Source organism: Bactrocera latifrons, unplaced genomic scaffold (genome assembly GCF_001853355.1).
Source record: "Bactrocera latifrons isolate USDA-ARS-PBARC rearing strain unplaced genomic scaffold, ASM185335v1 scaffold_319, whole genome shotgun sequence".
NCBI classification, from domain to species: Eukaryota; Metazoa; Arthropoda; class Insecta; order Diptera; family Tephritidae; genus Bactrocera; species Bactrocera latifrons.
Window position 1 is genome coordinate 17,790 of NW_017536841.1, and position 18,494 is coordinate 36,283.

The 18,494-nt window shown below is 33.1% G+C and overlaps 1 protein-coding gene across 1 annotated transcript in view; it reads right to left on the minus strand.

The window, feature by feature from the left end:
- Nucleotides 1-12,445: 12,445 nt before the first annotated feature.
- The window catches only part of LOC108970969 (GPI inositol-deacylase), a 28,306-nt gene continuing 22,257 nt past the window's right edge, over nt 12,446-18,494 (minus strand). The window contains exons 9-17 of the mRNA XM_018936720.1: nt 17,638-17,776; nt 15,720-15,849; nt 15,532-15,654; nt 14,628-14,821; nt 14,314-14,494; nt 14,112-14,247; nt 13,528-13,796; nt 13,195-13,290; nt 12,446-13,107 (exon numbers count right to left, since the gene is read on the minus strand). Of these exons, the coding sequence (XP_018792265.1) occupies nt 12,930-13,107; nt 13,195-13,290; nt 13,528-13,796; nt 14,112-14,247; nt 14,314-14,494; nt 14,628-14,821; nt 15,532-15,654; nt 15,720-15,849; nt 17,638-17,776 (1,446 nt within the window). The 3' untranslated portion in view covers nt 12,446-12,929. The remainder of the gene's footprint in view (nt 13,108-13,194; nt 13,291-13,527; nt 13,797-14,111; nt 14,248-14,313; nt 14,495-14,627; nt 14,822-15,531; nt 15,655-15,719; nt 15,850-17,637; nt 17,777-18,494) is intronic.

Here is an 18,494-nt window from a genome sequence, read left to right on the forward strand (position 1 = left end):
ATTATTGTTTGCTTTCGCTTACAAATTTTAAGCAATCCTGCTTATTACTTGATAAAGTATAAGAGGTATTGCCGGATACAAGTGCAAGTAAATTCTTGAGTATTTATTTTATCAAGCGTATTTTTTATTATATTAAATTAAGATGAACATAATACGCTCCTTTGTACTCTGAATGGTATTTGGTAGTTTAAGTTTTCTGAGGACTTTATTTTTGTTTTTGTCACTTCACCAGAAAACCATTCTTCACATTTTTGTCACCTCACTGATATACATACATGTATAAATAAATATGTATGGATAATCTATCTTTTTTTTCTGTTTGTTTGAGTCACTAGGTTTTATTCTGTTGTGTTCGTTTCTGCACTTTCTTACCGAACTTTCTTTTGTTTTCTCGAAGGACCATGAACATTTAACGACTCAATTTATTGGCTAATACAAACCAATGATTTCAATATGCACTCACACTCGCACGAATGTTTAAAATGAAAAAAGGTTATTTATTTAAAAGTTACAATTTATTTAGAGTTATCGTTTGTTTACAGTACGATGTTTTGCGAAAATATATCGCGTCAGATCGAGGTAGAATGCGTTGTGCAGACGGATTGTTTACAACGAATTGTGTCGAATGAATTGAGTAAACGAATACATCTGCTTTCCCGTTGCCCATCCGTTTTGTTGAGTGGGTTGATGTACAGATGTGTTGAGTTGTGCTGTAGTGTCATCAGCTGTGGTGAATTGCGCGTTTGTATTATGATGCGCCAGTTTTACCGGGTAGAGGGGGTGGATGCTTAACTCGTTTAAACACAGAAAATTGTAAATTTGGCAATGTAAGCAAAAATATATTTTGTATTATGTTTAAGCCGTAGTAATGTAAGAAAAAATATGTTACCCTAAGACAATATTGTATTCAGCCATATAAGCAAAATTATAATATAAAAAGCTGAATTCAATAAATCAATCGGGTTCGGGTTCGGGTTCAATCGGGTTCCGTTGAATACGAAAATTCAAGTTGTCTTAACTTTTCATCAGGGACTGTGACCTTTAATTTGTATTGGTAATCGTAGATTCATTTACCAAATTTACCATCGTACGAGCAGTCAAGAGTACCACAAAAAGGTATGTAATTCAGTTAGTACTAAAAATCACGAGCAAGGTGGGCATGCCTGAAAGTATTGTAACAAATTCTCTACGCAGTGCGTACGCCACGGCTAACCACATTATTCTTTACGTGTATTAACACGGCGAATTGTACCGATGACGAAAAACGATGGGAAAACAAATTACGGCAAATATAATGGGGCATTAAGACTATGCCAAATAAGACAACAGGTTGTACACAATTGCGTACTCAACCGAAGGCTTACAACGAAGGTGATTTCGTATTGACCACGAACAAACCAAAGCACCGGTAAGTCACATAAGCTTTTTTTTTGTTTTCAATATTCTATCATCCAATCCAATAAGGATCTGTTTTTTTTTAAAGCCTAACATAATAAGTTAAAAAATCTATCTATTTAAAAGCTAGACAGGCTTAAGCAAGGGATTCAGCTGCTTTGGTGATACGTTACTCTTTAGTACGCAGGCATATCTCTTATTTTAAGGCGTGTAGCATTAGCCAAAGGGTTTGGAGTTTAGATATACATACATATATTTAATTCTGATATCTTCTACTTCTTTCTTTACCATAGGAATATGGTATATGGGAATATCTTTATGGATATTTTTATACCATGGTGAACACGAAATTGTTCTAAGCATTTTCGATTGGAACCTTTATATTATGTCAAGATTAGTTAAATGCCGTTTCACGTAAGTAAGACGGACTGTTGATCATTACCAAAGTCTTGCCAAATGATCGCCATGCAGCTGAAAACGTACCTCATGCCGAACGAACACAACGTCATTACACGACCGTATGATGCAGAAGACATGGACGATTAAAATGACAACACCACGGGCGAGGGCGCGTGAGTCAGGAAAGCCGACTGTAAGCGATGGCAACTCTGCTGCCCTAACATATGACATGCGAACGCGAGGAAGCCAATGAAAGCACCAAAAGGCGATAGATAGTTAACCAGAGATAAAGAGATCCCCAACTCTCCTGTCACTGGAAATGTGAGAACCGTTCACGCACCGAACTTTGACAGTTGAAAGGACTGGGTAGGTTTTGACGTTTTGCAATTGCAATGACTGGAACGGCCAGATTGAAATTATACCAAAAATATATCTTATCGAAGGGATTTGTTGTAGCCGTTCAACATCGCTAATAAAAATTTAAAACAATGAAAATCAAAGTAAATGCGAAATTCAAATATATTTCATTAAACGTTTTGTAATTTGATAGAATTAATTTTCAATTACAAATGATTAAAAACATTTATTAATTGAGAAATAACAGGCTTAATTGACATTATTAAGTATTGAGAGATCGAAAGTCAGTTGTGTTAATATACCATAAAATCATAAAAAAGGATTTAAGTAGTTTCGCCATATATTACAAGTCCAATATATAATAATTTGCAATCGTAATAAATGTTCGGTGTTTTAATTTAAATGCCCAAAAACTCTTATTTTGTTCGATCTGGCCATAATGGAAAATGTTATAAAAAAAACGCTTATTTTGAGGCGCTCTCACACTGGAATAAGTTGGGCATCCCATTATCCCTGTAGTTAACAATCGTCCGAAAGGCCGCATGTAAATTTAAGATTTTCTAATAAAAACTGGATTTGTGTTTTGTATTAATTCAAGTACATAAATATATTTTGTTAGTTTTGATATTTAAATATGTGGTCTTTCAAAATAGTTAATGAAATAAGTACAGTTATTCACATTATAAATCCAAACAAAATAATAGAAATAGTTGAGCAGATTGAAGAAAATATCGAACAACTAAATATTGAAGATAAGGAAATTTTGTGCAATAAAATAAAAAATAAATAAGAAAAAATCACATATATAACAAAATATCACGTATATCAAAGAAATAAAGAAAATAACGTTGATAAATCTTGGGGGAACAGCCTATAAATGAATGCTGTTAGTTATGGATGATATTTGCAATTAAGATACCAAGGACCTACCTTCACACTAAAATTCAATTAAAAACGCCATTGTCGAATAAAAATAAATTACAGATTAGTTAAAAATGTGTTACCAAAATTGGCGAAATTTATTTTCGTTACGATGAAAATAAAGTATTTAAAATTTTCAAATTAAGAATTTAAAACAGAGTTCATACAATCGTATACCTTGTCGAAAAATCAAATCAAAGCTACACACAGAAATGACATTTAAAGATATTGCAATGAAAAGTTTTTAAAATACAAAAGAAATTGCAGAACTAAAATACCATAAAAATGTATCATCTAGTACTAATATAACACGAATTGCAAAGAAAAAGTCATATTGCGGGAGTTGCGTCATCAGATGACTCCACCATTCCCTAGCTACCACAATCTAATATAAGCAATATTTTTTTAAATAACATATGCAACAACATATGTACATATGTGTGTGTTATAAGTTATAAATATACATATACGAGGTGTGTTCAAAAAATATCGCGAATTTTGTGTTTTTTCAAAAATTATTTATTATCATTAGTGTGTTGTTTTTGGCCAAAAAGTCCCGCACAAGCAACGATGTGTGAGCAGGGGCGTTATCGTGGTGCAAAACCAATTTTTGTCACATTTTCTCGGCCTTCTGAGAACATTTTGTACCACCGATAAACGATGCTTCGGTCCAAGGTAGCTTCTCCGTATGCCACAGTCAACATTCACACAAAATTTGATACAGGTTCTTTGATCCGTTTTTTTTAATAGGTAAAAATCGAAGGCGATCCAAAACACGTGCAAGCAAAGCAGATGTCAACAATTAAATGAACATTCAAAATGGCCGAGCTTGTCGGCATAAGTGAGAACATAACACCACAAAAAATTCGAAATTCGAATATACGTAAACCCGAATTCAAAATTCGCGATACTTTTTGAACACACCTCGTATCATACCAACTTTTATATGCAATATACCCTTGTTACAAACATTATATACCTACTATTACATTATATACCTTACTATTTTTTTTTTTTAATTTAATTTATTTTTATTATTGTAATGAATTCTTAATTTGATATCCATACCAAAACCATATCTCAGGAACTACTCGACCAATTTCAATGACATTCGGTATATAATATTTTCTTAACACCCTGATGACATGTACGAAATATGGGTGAAATCGGTTCACAACCACGCCTTCTTCCAATATAACGCTATTTTGAATTTCATCTGATGCCTTCTATGTAGTATAATATATACATTAGGAACCAATGATGATTGTAGAAAATGTTCGTTATCGGAATATAACTTTTCAATACAATTAAAATAAATGAAAATACAATTCAATACTCAAAGTACACAAATTGACCTAATCTAATTAGTTTACAGCAAAATAAAAAAATTGGCATGTAAATGACGGATAATGAAATCTCGATTATCACTTTATCATGCGAGGGTATAAAATGTTCGGTGACATTCGAACCTTACTTGTTTTCATTCTGTGTTTGTGTTGTTTATTTGACTGCCAAAATTGTGAGCAACGAAGCAAGGAAACGAGGAGGCATTCGGCTACAGTTATGGCTTCTGTGCATTGAATTTTCTGTAAAGTTAACAGCGAAATGAGCAAATTTTCTGTGAACTTAACAGCAAACTAGCGGGTTTTACCAGTATGACCCGCCATACAACGTGTACGTTATACGAGATGCTTCATTATTCTCTGGTAACATACAAAGGATAAATTATTAAAAATTATTCAGAGAAAACTTTATGTGTGTTTCAAGAATTATGTATGGCGTACAATCAGCAAGCGATCGTCCCGATGTCACAGCACGACTTTTCAAATAACAGTTACGACGTTTGAAGGACTTTATCTTGAAGCAAGGTATATGTGGTACTGTTAGAGGCTAGATGTGCTCTCTAGAGTGGTAGAAGTTTGAGGTTTGCCAGACGTAAACATTCTTCTTTGGGTGGTGGATGGTGGATCCACCAGGTCAAATTGATGAAATCATTTCTGCCACTTCTACGGAAATTCCTGATGCAGACAGAGAAAGATGCATTCACCTTCAAAACTCATATCAATGTTGAGTACTGCAGTTTGGTGAAATCGATAAAATACGTTTGTAAGTACGTCGCCAAAGGAAGCAACATAGCGGTTATTGGTCTTGAACGATACGATCGATACGTGAACCGCAATAAAGCGCTTTGTAAGATATTTACTTTTGTAATTCATGAATGTTTTCCGACTGATGCGCCTCTCCAGGAACAAAATTAACATTGACGAGTTTCTTCTCAACTTTCGTCAGTGATCCGCTTGCGAGAACATTGCTCTATATCTAAATGCCTTAATATTATACATGGAATGCATCGTCCAAGAAATAGTTACGCAGAAACCAAGGCCAGGTGTGCCAAAAACGATGATTGTTTCTACATACGGTTGCTATTGATTAATGTACGCGGTTCAACTTTATTTGAGTCATTGGGTACTGTGAATAGTACGTTGTGTGCTACTTCGAATGCGAATGAAGGTCGCACACTTTTATCAATTCACGAAAGATGAACTTATCACGAGTGTTCGGCCATTGGACAAATTATCGTAACTACAATTCCTTAAGCGCACGCGCAACGTTAGCTGCAAAACAACCCATATTGACAAATCGATCAATCATCTTGACAATGAAGACGTCGCCGTGATTTATCCATTGAAACTTCTTTAGAGAGGCTTGGTATGCCACCGCATCATTTGCGTCTCAAATTTGGATCTGTCATTATTATGTTTCGCAATCTTCATGCGCCGAAACTGTGAAATGGAACCCGACTGATTGTGACGCAGTTATCGATACAAGGTGGCAGAATGCTTGATTCTACAAATTCCTTTGAGTTTTAATGATTTGCCAGTGCAAACGTACTCCTTTTCCAGTGTAAATTGCATTTGAGGTGAGAATCAACAGAACACGAGGATAGTCGCATAGTGTGTGGCATAAATTTGGAAATGCTATGTTTTTCACACAGCCAGATATGCGTGCAGATGGCGTGCTCACGAGTTGGAAAACCATGTTTTTTGTGTCCACCGAAACAGAAACCGAAAAATGTTGTTTATCAATCTATGTTACATAGAAAAAAAATAAAATGATAAATTCAACTTTCTTTCATTTCAAAACACATCATTTCACGCAGGACAATGGCCATCTAGTTAGAAAATAAAAATGGCTGAACCTCTTCATGAGGTGACGCCGAGAGACAGTCTCAGCTCATTTAGAGTAAATAAAATAAGAATTAGAAAAAACTAACTCACTTATAAATGAGAGGCTTAGAACTTTGGAAGCATGTGCAATCAGCTACATAAAGATAACATAGAATTGAAAAGAAAAAACGAAGAACTAAAATCTAAGAAAAGCAAGAGTGTGAGTATTGAAGCAAAACCTTCTAGTATGAATGTAGATGAAATATACGAAATCGATGAAGATGGACTAAGAAACTGAGCGGCTAAAGAAACTGAGCGGATACTCAAAAAGAAGCGCTCTTCAAAGAAACGCAAAGCTCATAATTCTCCAACAATTCTCAGCCCTTCGAAAATTAAAAATAAAGAGCAGCCGGCCAACAATGGTACTAAAACTTACCGCCCACCTCCTATTATAATAAACGACGTAATGGGTTTTAATAAATTACGTTCTAATATTACAGATCTAATAAATAACAACTTTTTAATAAAGCTTTTGAGCAACGGTGCCTACAAACATAATGTCTTCGATGCAAACAATTATCGCACAATAACAAAATACTTATCTAATGAAAATATACCTTGGTTTAGCTACGAGAGTAAACATAATAGGCCAATAAAAGTTATGATAAAAAATTTACACAATCCATTTTAAATTATCTAAAATCTCAAGGTTTTAATGTCATAAATACAATTAATAACCTTAAATGGGAGACTAAAGAACCGCTAGATATGTTTTTAGTAGTATTTGAAGCTACCAAAGACATACATTCATACATATGGTTTATGGTTACATCCATATATACATACATATTATTAGCATCATTCAGTCCTATCACGCAACCCATCGTATACTGTTTTCTCGGGAAAGATATGAAATTGTTAACTTACAATTCGAACAATTCCAAACGTAAGTTCGAAATGGCGCAGTACTCCTAGGCCACCCGATACATGTACAGCCGAATTTGGAAAAGATCAACTTTTACTTAAAAAATAATACCAAAAAAATGTTCTCGATAAGTCGGAGCCATCTTTCCTCACATATGCGACGATTAGGCAGAGCATTTGAAGAGCAAGACGACTTAAAAAAACGGAAGTGGAAGAAATTGGAAGGCACAAAATAGATCTGGAGATTTTTAAAGCTGCTAAGAATTCAACTAAAGCAAATGTTGGAGATGAAAGAAAATAAAATTACAAGCAATATCAACAAATAATTAATTAAATAAATACTTCATAAAACTGTAAAAATATTTGGATTTGAAATATTTTCTAATTTATAGTGAATACAAACATTGTGTAACCCAGCCGCAAAATTAACGATTGTCATGGCTCGTAGTGAAACTCATGAGCATTCAGAAGACATCCAAATCAATTTTTAAAACACCTATTGTTCTTTGTACAATATTTCTCGGTTTTACAATATCGAATGTATGCTGGTGGGAGAAATGCATAGGCATGCCTCTATCTGAAGGTATGTTACATCGGCATCGTTGTTTTCTGGCACAACGGCTGTTTTTGGACGACCTTCACGGAATTCGTCTTTGAGCGAGCATCGGCCACGATTGAATTCGTTGTACCAGTTTATCACAGTGCTATAGGATGGTGCTTCATAGCCATACAAAGATTTTAGTTCATCGAAGCACTCTTGTCGTGATAATCCACGTCGAAAGTTGTGAAAAATGATCGCACGAAAATGTTCACGAGTTAATTCCATTTTGGACATTTTTGTAACATATACATATGTAAGTATTTTGTCCGCCATCAAGGTACTTTTTCTTATAAAATATAACTAGCATTGCTGACATTCCATATGTGGGAGTCGTGATTGCTGCCAGGATACTGAGCATTGACATAACGTGTATTCATATTTTTGTCATATATTTGCAAAACATTTGTCATCAAGCTTACAATTATGACATTGATACTAAAGTATCCTTTGCGGTTATAATACAGAAACTTATCTTTAGTTGGAGCAACCATTTTAATATGTGTCTTGTCTACATACAAAATCGCGCCTTTTAGTTACTCAACTAAAGGTTTATCCACTAAGGCACAAACAATTCCAATACATCTTTTAAAATGCAAAAAAAATTTTACTGAGCCAGTGGAATATCGAAGTCTTTACACACTCCATGCTGGTAGCCTCCCTCACCTATAAAACGTAAAACCGAAGTCAATCGAAGAAGTAAAGATATAGATGACGATCTTTAAGCGCCTGTATTCTTCTCTAGAAAACCGAGGACATACGTAACGGCCGCCCTATTTAAGCGAGTTTTCAATAAACGAGTTTTAGAATAATAATTTGAATAAAATTTAACTATGAATTTAGATGGATTCTTGAACCGTCCCACAATGATTTTCTCTCACGTTCTTGGTCAATCAACATAAATGCAAACGTTAGCGGATCCATATTTTGTTCGTAAATTCAATTTGAATAGAAACGATTTCGGATTTATTTATCAAAATTTAAATTTTTCCGTCACCCAGCTAATTTGGAAATGTCAAAATTCAAAATGAAGTCTGATAACAGAAGTTTCGAATTCACATGGTGGTAGCAAACTATGCGTATTCGTAGCCAGAGATAAAGAGATCAATAACTCTCCTGTCACTGGAAATGTGAGAGCCGCTCACCAACCGAACTTTGACAGTTGACTGGTTTGGGTAGGTTTTGACATTTCCCAATTGGAAGAAAAAAGAATTGAAATCCCGCCGAAATAATATTAGAATAGACTAATTCGTAACGGCCAGCGTTTCTTCGAAGAAAAATGAATTAGTAAAAAGTGTTAAGTGAAGGAGTGAAGAAAAATTGAACTGTGTAAATGAAATTTTTTAAATATATCAAGGAGAAATCAGCAAATATAAACGTAAGTACCAATAAAGTAATTGGCTTACATAATTATATATAAAAGGCATATTAATTTACAGCGAAAATGCTGAAAACAACAATATGGAAAAAGTGCATTGTGCTCTACAGCGAGGGAGATAGCATATTTAGATTTAACAGCGAGGGAACGGACCTCGAATGATAAGTAATTTTAATAGACCATAAATAGTGCAAAAAGTGACTGAATAATAAAAATCCGGTGTTACAATTTTATTTAAAAAACAGAAAAAGTGTAATAGAATTATCGATAAATTTCGATATTTTGAAAGTTAATTTCTTAAATATATAAATGTAACGTTAATATGAGCTCATTTAAATATTTTCAATGTGAAATTGATAGCATTATTTAAATAATATTTGAATAGATAAGTTTATATGTTTGGTATTTTTGCACTATAAGTAATTTATATTTTTATATATATTTTTTTTTTTTCTTTAAATAGGCGTAAATATTGGCTCAACGGTTTTTTCGGCAAAAATGCTCCTTGAAAAGCGATTGCGTTCGAGGGCCGTTCCCGATGTGAATTTAAAAGTTGAGCCTACATTTGACGTCCCAAATTCCGATTTAAAAAATACAATTTTATTAGGTTTCGCAAACAATGCATTGAGGCAGCTTTTTCCAAGTATTGAAAGTGAAATTGAAGATGGAATTTTAGAGCCTCTTCCATTTTTTGAGGAGGTTGTATCTTTTAACTTTGATAAGGCCGCGCAAACAGGTAGGGGTCTGACAGTAGGTACAGAAAGGAAGAAGAAATTGAGGGAAGAGAATAGGGTTTTGAAAATAAAGTTAGATGAAAAAGAGCAGGAAAATATAAGTTTAAAGGCCCAGTTAGTTGAAATGGCCGCAGAGATAGAAAGATGTAGGGAACAGTCAGACCCTCTTTCTTTAGTTTGTAGTAAAGTTCCTCCTCAGTGAAATATTATTTTGCAGTATGTTAGGAAATTCGGTAGGGTGATAGGTATTGAGGATTATGGCGATGAAAATCGCCCTTCTAGATTAGCTACAACTGCAATGACTATAATGGTGCATGGTATAGGTGTAGAGCCTTGGTCCCACCCACTGGCTTATTTTTTCGTAAAAGACTCCTGCAAAGGGAATGTCCTAAAGAAATACATTCTTGAAGTCATTATCTAACTGCAAAATATAGGACTAATTCCTTGCCATTTTGTTGGCGACTAGGGCACCAATTTTCAGGATTTCGTTAATTTGTTAGGTGTTTCATCGTCTCGGCCTTTTTTTTAATGTTAATGGCAAGGAAGTGCCATTAGGATAGCCCCCATTTGATAAAAAGTAGTCGAAACTGCTTACAAAATTTAAAAAACACGGTTTTCTTTAAAAATAGTCGGATAAGTTGGTCGGATATTGTGCATTTTTATGAAACCGACTCTAAGTTGAGTTATCGGTGTGCGCATAAATTAACCAATGCTTATATTTATCCAAACACCTTCCAAAAAATGAAAGTTAAATTCGCTTCTCAAGTATTGAGTAATACGGTCGCTTCTGGTATGTTGTCCCTATATAGCTCGGGAGCATTAAGTTCGAATAGTAGGAGCTTTATTAATACCGCGGAATTCGTTTCGTTTTTTAGTAAGTTATTGATATTTTAAATAGCGGTAGGGTTGGGGTGTTAGACCCACTAAAAAGTGTTTGTAGATTCTCCTGAATAGTTAGAGTTTTTAAATGAGGCAGAACAAATTTTAAAAACTATTCGGATCGTAGACGATTTAGAAAGCAACATAACCAATAATTTTAGTTTTATAAAGGAGTGGGTGTTAAATATTAACAGTTTAAGACGATTGTGGCGATTTTTGTCACACGCAGGTTTTCCGTACCTGAAGGCGAGACGACTATGTCAGGACAGTTTAGAACATTTTTAGGACAGATTCGAAGCAGAGAAGGTACTAGAGTAACGCCCTATATGTTCTCTAGTTTGTTTAGGAAATCGTGGAGCCTACGCTATGTAAACGTCGTAGCAAAAGGAAACTGTGAGTTGCGTTTAGAACCTACAGTAATTTCGGAATATAGTAATAATGTTCTATTTAATGTGTGCAAGGATTCACTATTGAATGAACACTCCAACACTAATTTAGAAATTAATTTTTTGAAAGAAAATGGGTTTAGCTACTTTTGCGGCTATTTTTATTTAAAAATTTTCAAGCTGCACACATGTTCCCTGCCTTTACCATATTTAGGAGATGAAATTTATTCGGCGATTTCATCATAATGCATCAAAATCAAATAGACAAATGCTTAGTGAAACCGCCTGAGGATTTTATTGCATTTGTAAAAATGTTGGATTTTTAGTGGTTACAATAAGCGAACTTAAACTTACGATAGAATATAAAAAAGTAAAAAAATTTTAAACACTAAGATTAACTCTAAATAAGAAAGCAATTTTTTTAAGGGAATTTAGAATTTGGGATTCAAATTTAAGCATTTGTGTATATGTAAACAATTTGTTACTGTGATATTTTTATATATTTTTTGCATGAATTGTTATTGTTTTGTTTTTAACGTTATATGTATACATTTATCGTTTCGTTTTTTTTTTCGTTATACTCGTATACTAATGACTTGTTATCGTTTTGTTGCTTTATGTAAATAAATTAATTAATGGGTGATATAGGCCTAAAGGAGAACCGAGCACCGAAAAGTAACTTCGGTAACGCGCCGTTTTGCATACCTCCTGGGTGGTGTGGAAGTGCAATTGGGCATTTTAATTTAAATGCCCAAAAATTCTTATTTCGTTCGATCTGGCCACAATGGAAAATGTTATAAAAAAACGCTTATTTTGAGGCGCTCTCATACTGAAATAAGTTGGGCATCCCATTATCCTTGGTATAGTTTTATATTGAAAATAAAAATAAAAAAATTATATATACGGCAAACCGCACAGTACGGTACTTTTCCTTGGTATTATCGGCTAAATACGTAATTAACACGAATATTTGGAGAAAAAAACAGAGAATGGTCCCTCCGACCAAAAACTGAAAAGACCATGAAAGCATAACGTCAAGCCACGAGGATCCAAACAAAATCACAAAAAAAAAAATACTTTTTTATGTGCTTTGAAGATTGAAAAAACGCTGGTGGAAGTGTAATTTATCGAAGGGTGATTACTTTGAAGGGGACATAATAGATATTCATGAATAAATAAACACTTTCTTAAGAAATACAAACTTTTTTTTTTATTGTCGTAGACTTAAAAAAAAAATCAAAAATCAAGTACTCATGTAAATCATAAATATTTTTTTCTATATTAAGCAATAATTTCTCTAAATGTATCTACATATGTATATGTTTGCATTTTTGAAGAAAATATACATATTTTAATATCAAAAGAAAACCTAACGTGCTAATTTCTTTTCATTCACTTATTATTGTTTAATGGCTCTTGTACGCGTACATAAAAAATTTGATCTAACTTATATGTGACAATGAATGTTAAAATTTTGTTAACCAATGTTTATAATCTAAAAATTATAGTCTTTTTCCGATGAACATAATATGGCAAAGAAATGAATATTTTAAATAAAAAATAAAAAGTTAAATTTTAACAAAATTTCTTTAAAAGAAATAACAAATAATGAACCAAAAACTTGCTTATTTCAATTTTTCAAGGAAATCGAGATAAGCCCTTAACTCTTAAAATTTAACCTCTTCCTCATCTTCATCTTCCCGACTAAAGGTGCATAAATTGTTTTTCCTTAAATCTTCCCATTCCCAATAGATTTCAACTTACTATTAAGTTTTTCTCTTTTTACCATTTTCAAAGGCTAAATTTCTTATAACATTGTCCTACCAATTCCATCACTGTTATCAATACAAAAGTTCCGGCAATTAAATAGTTTAGCTTATACAATGCGTCCTGGCAGTAAATAATGCAAGCTCCAGCACCCATATATATGAGTAACGATGCTATTCGGTAGCCAATTCGGAAAGAAAAGCTGAAAACAATAAATTTACGTTATGAATAATGTGTTTTATTATAGTTATTATTATTTGCCGTATCAATAACTATATTGTTTGCTTACATTTTTTTAGGTGATTTTAATCGCCATAAAAGACTCAAGGAAGATATGACTATTACAGTGGGAAGTAGAGATGGGTCTGTTCCGCGACTTACAATTCTATACAAATACAAATTAAGAAAAAATATGATCACATTAATACTTACAAAATTATTATCAAAAATAAAAACATGAAACGTAAAAAATTTATTAGCATAGAAATAAGGAAAACGTAAATATACATTTTCTAAACTATGAGTTACATTTAACGCCAAAACTCACGATATATAATGGGTATAAGTACTTTTGATTACATGTATCTACTAAACTGAAAGTATTAATAGTTTAGAATATCACCTGCGATCCTTCATCCAAGCAACGAAAGTCATGCTGTTCAAAAAAGTCATAATAGTAAGCAAGTTGAAAAGAGATAAGTGAAAAGAGAAATTATTCATTCCATCACAACGAATTAAACTCATAAGACTAGTTGTATCGCTTGATATGCCTGTTGTTGGTGTTGTATTTATTCCATTTTGTTTATCATAAAAGCTACGAACTTTTGCATGCAACGACACTGCTGTTTTTAGTAACCAATTCTCCAAGTAGTCGCTGTAAGCATTCGATATCTAAAATGAATAATAAATTTAATACTTGAGCATTTTTTCTATAAAAATATGATTATAATGAAGAGGTAAAATTAAAAACAAGTATGAGAAATTATTTAATATAATATTACTTTCACAAAATTTTTCTCCGGTGGTTCATCATCCCAATGGGTTTGATTTTCATTCTTTATTTAAGAAATAAAAAATTTTGAACAATTTATGTATTCAATTGTAGCATGTATGTTATACACAATGCGCTTCTTTTTAACTATATAACATTTTAGACAAACAAATACACAGAATATATAAAGAAGCACTTCTACAATGCATGCGTACCAACAATAAATATAAGGCACATGTTATGATTAGTGCCACTGTTCCACATGTCCTTATTGCCAGCGAAATCAGGAATGCGGCAAATAAAATTGGGAATGTGTCTGTTATGGGCAAGAGTACCGACCTCAGTAAAAACCTATAAGCAATTTTTTTAGAAATAACCACAGTTAATTTACTATATATATATATATATATTATATACCAATTTATTAGTTTAGAAAGTCCATACGCATTTAGAATGATTGCAGTCCAAACTGAAAAAACAAGTAATATTGATAATACTATAGCGGTGCCATGAATAATTACAGCCGGATAAATTGAAATTTCTCGCCCACTTTCGTTATCATCATAGTGTGTTAAAAATTTGAACAATACACGACAACCTGAAAAATAGATTAAAGTAATTATTAGTTTTTCGAAAAAATACAGATTATAACAAGCATATTATAGCATAATCTATTTGAGATTTTCCTTGCACAGGTTTGTAGAAATAATAAATTATTATTTTGCACTTACCGGTTATAAGATATAACGAAGCATATTGAAAATACCCATGATATGGTCGAATACCCTTAGTATTTGATTCATCGTGGAATTTACTTATTTGATTTTTCAGGATAACTAGTATAACAGCTGTTAGATGCGACGGCAGCCAGTGCCAAAACTGTTGAGCTATTCTAGACATTGTGCCCACAATCGAAAATTTGTAACTGCAATATTGTAGTAAAAAATTTAAACCAAATAAAAATAATTTATATGATATATAATAATTTCATGCTGGAAATTTTACGAATAATATATAATCGGCATCAAATCACTTTTTTCATAAGCAAAAAATGCAGAAAAGTGTTTTGAATTATTAGATTTCTGTCAGGTGTTGTTGATGTATTCCGGAGTGTATCTATTTATTGAAAGTAAACAATAAGTAATAAATTTAAATCTATTTAAAACGGAACTAGCTAAAGGTTGTTATTGAGCCTTTTTGATAAAGGCTCTTGCTCTTTAGAAGGAATTTTCCTTTTCATACGGGGTTTACTACAGCATTGTAGCAAGGCATTTAAATTGGTTTGAATAATCCCGGAGTTTAAGTTCATAGTTGTTTCCGGTGCCCTCTACTTCTTTTTTACCATACGAATACTAAGATTTTTGCGAATATTTTCATTTCAAATGTACAGGGTTTATCCGGAAAGTAATAGGTCTGTTATGCAGACGTAAAGGAAATTCAAAAGGCTTGCACTGGCATACTGGCGGCCATACCGGCCAACGAGCTAAAACACTCATTCGACATGCCTTTGGGCCGTGCAAAAAGCAGAAGGAGACTATTTTAAATAAAATAAATTGATTTTGGCGAAAAAATCATTTGTTCTGTTTACTTTTGAACGCTCCTCGTATACAATATTACTCTTGATATACTACGTACCTTATTTGATATCGACAAAGTGGATCCAAAAAAATTTCTAACGAAATCGGATTCATTGATGAATTATAGCCAATTGGACTAGAAACAGGAACATTCACATAAAATACTTCTGCTGAAGGATCGCTATTTAAAGTAAGATTTTGATTAGAATAAATACTAATTTATAATATTATGTAGCATTAAGATACCGAATAATTTGATATTTGTTAAATCCTGGCGCCCAGGGTATGCACATTTTTATGATAATTGAATTCAGATCCCCAATACAAGATAACGGTACAATTCTCAATTCAATAGTCGGAAAAGTTTCTTCAATACCTAAACAATTTTAATTAATTATTTTTATCTGTTAATTGCATGTTGGCAATACTAGTATAAAATTAAATTTAATAATAAAGGTACACGTGATTTTACAGAAGCGTAATAATTTTTAAATTAATTTCAATATATCATATAAAGTTGTATAATTTAAAATGACAGACGTATGAACTATAAATAAAATATACAGGGTTTGTCCCGAAAGTAAAAGGACTGAGTCGATTTAAAAAAATGTATTGAACCAATCGTTACCATTCCGGGGTGCCCACATCTAGGCTGTAGAGCGGCTCGGGATACCTGCCTTGATTAGGTTTCTGTTCACAAGAAAGGCGGTGTGAGCCGGGGCCTTGTCGTGGTGCAACTTCAAATCGGCTGCGATATCTTGTCGGAGCCAATTAACCCTTCGTTTGAGTATTTTGAGGGCTTCCACGTAAAACTTGGGGTTGACGGTTTATCCAGGAGGAACCAATTCATGGTGGACGATGCTTTTGATGTAAAAAAAAACAATTAGCATCAATTTCACTTCGGATTTGCTCATTCTTCCGATCTTCATCAACGACCTCTTCCCGACCCTCTAAAAGACCTCATATCAAACGTCTCTGTCGCAGGTTTGCATAGTTTCACACAGAATTTATGTAGTACCTCTGCTCTAAGGAACGATGCATCGGCGGCTTACACAAACATTTCCCGCGAAAATGTTGGTCCTGACTCTCCAGTTGTTCAGAGACAACTGACCAGCCGCTCGTTCGTAAGCTAGGAACGCCCTCTACCGAATCCTGTCGGTGCGAGCACACTCTAAACTACAGTCACGGTGGAATAAAATCAATCCTATTACTTTCCAGACAAACCCTCAATTTCAGGCATCAAATAGTCGGCTATCATGACGCGATAACGGGCGCCATTAATGGTTACGTTCTCACCGGCATCATTTCTATAGAAATATGTACCTATGATTCCACTAGTTCACAAACCACAATTTGCATTCGCAATGCCCAAAAATTCTTATTTTTGTCGATCTGGCCACAATGGGAAATATTATAAAAATGCTTATTTAGAGGCGCTTTCACACTGGAATAAGTTGGGCATCCCACTATACCTGGTTCACATATTCGTTTCAAAATGGAGAATATGAATTAATAATAGACACATGTCAATAATTCAAAAAAGCCATTCTTGTTTCGTTTAAAAAAGACAACGACGACGGGAATCAGAGACAAAGAGATGTCTAACTAGAAGTGAGAGAACAATTGCTAAACGTCAAAACCTCCTGAACTTTGACAGTTGATCGAGTTAAAGAGGTTTTGACGTTTAGCAGTTGGAAACGAGCGATGGCCAGATTGAAATCTTACCAAAAAAAATATGTAAACGGCGGAATTTGTTGAATCGTTCAAGACCACTTATAAAAAATTTTAAACAATGAAAATTAAATAAATTTGTGAAATTTAAAGGTATTTGATAAAACGTTTTGTAATTTGAAGAATAATATTATTATTTTTTAGAGAGCTAACAAGCTTAAATCCTTTTATTGGGTCTTGAAAGGTCAAAGATCAGTTATTCTAATATACTTTAAAAATAAATAGTTCTCCATATAATAAATAACCACTATATAGTAATTTTCATTCGTACTAAATTTTGGGTCAATCTGCCATAATGGAAAATGTTATAAAAAAGGCTAATTTTGAAGGGCTCTCACACTGGAATAAGTCGGACATGCCTTATTCCTGACGGGAATAAGGCCAAATAACTCCTCATTTCTTGTAGTTAGAGTCTAAGAGTTTCAGTACTTACCTTGAACTAAGAGTTTATAATATAGTGTTCCTTGTGAACTTTCATTTACTAAAATTGTTTTTTGAAAAGTAGACCAGCGTGGTAAGTTAAAGACCATATTTCTCTCCGCGGGATTAAACATATCAACGTGATACACCTTCTGCAAATAAGATGAAAAAATAATATAAATAACACCGGGTAAATAATACCGGGTTTTCCAATAGGGATGATATCATTTCTAAGTTCATTTCGGCTATTTTTAAAATGCCATGATCTGTAATGCTTTTTCATTGTATTCACTTTCATCGGTAAACAAAACTGTTGATTCTGCTGCGAAGAAGATTACTGTCTCAATTGTTATACATATGTTTATTATTTTCAAAAAAATTTTATAGTCTGTTCAATATAGCAACGCGTATTGAAATTTAATGGTGACAGGCGGCAGACTTGTGGATTTAGACAGCTGATTGTAAAATTTGTTTATTTATTTAAAAATTAATAAGAGAAATTATTAATAAAAATATTTTATATATTTTTGGAAAATCAATATAAATTTTACGAAAAAGTACGTTCAAAGGTAATAAAGTGAAATTAAAAACAAATTGATTGTAATGCGAAAAAGTTAAGAATATTGTAAACTTGTAGCAAACCGTTTTATATTTTCGGCCATCTAAAAATATCAAAATTCGTTTTTGTTAATATACTTGCACATAATTTAATTAGCAATATAATAGCGGGATTCTGTAACCAGTCTCTAGTCTCTATTTGAGACATTTTGTGGTAAAATCTCAATTTGTGACTAGTTACTATTCACTAAACAGTCTCTAGCTTTAGTCTCAAAATATTGCCTCAAATTTGAGACCTGGTAGTTAGCAAGT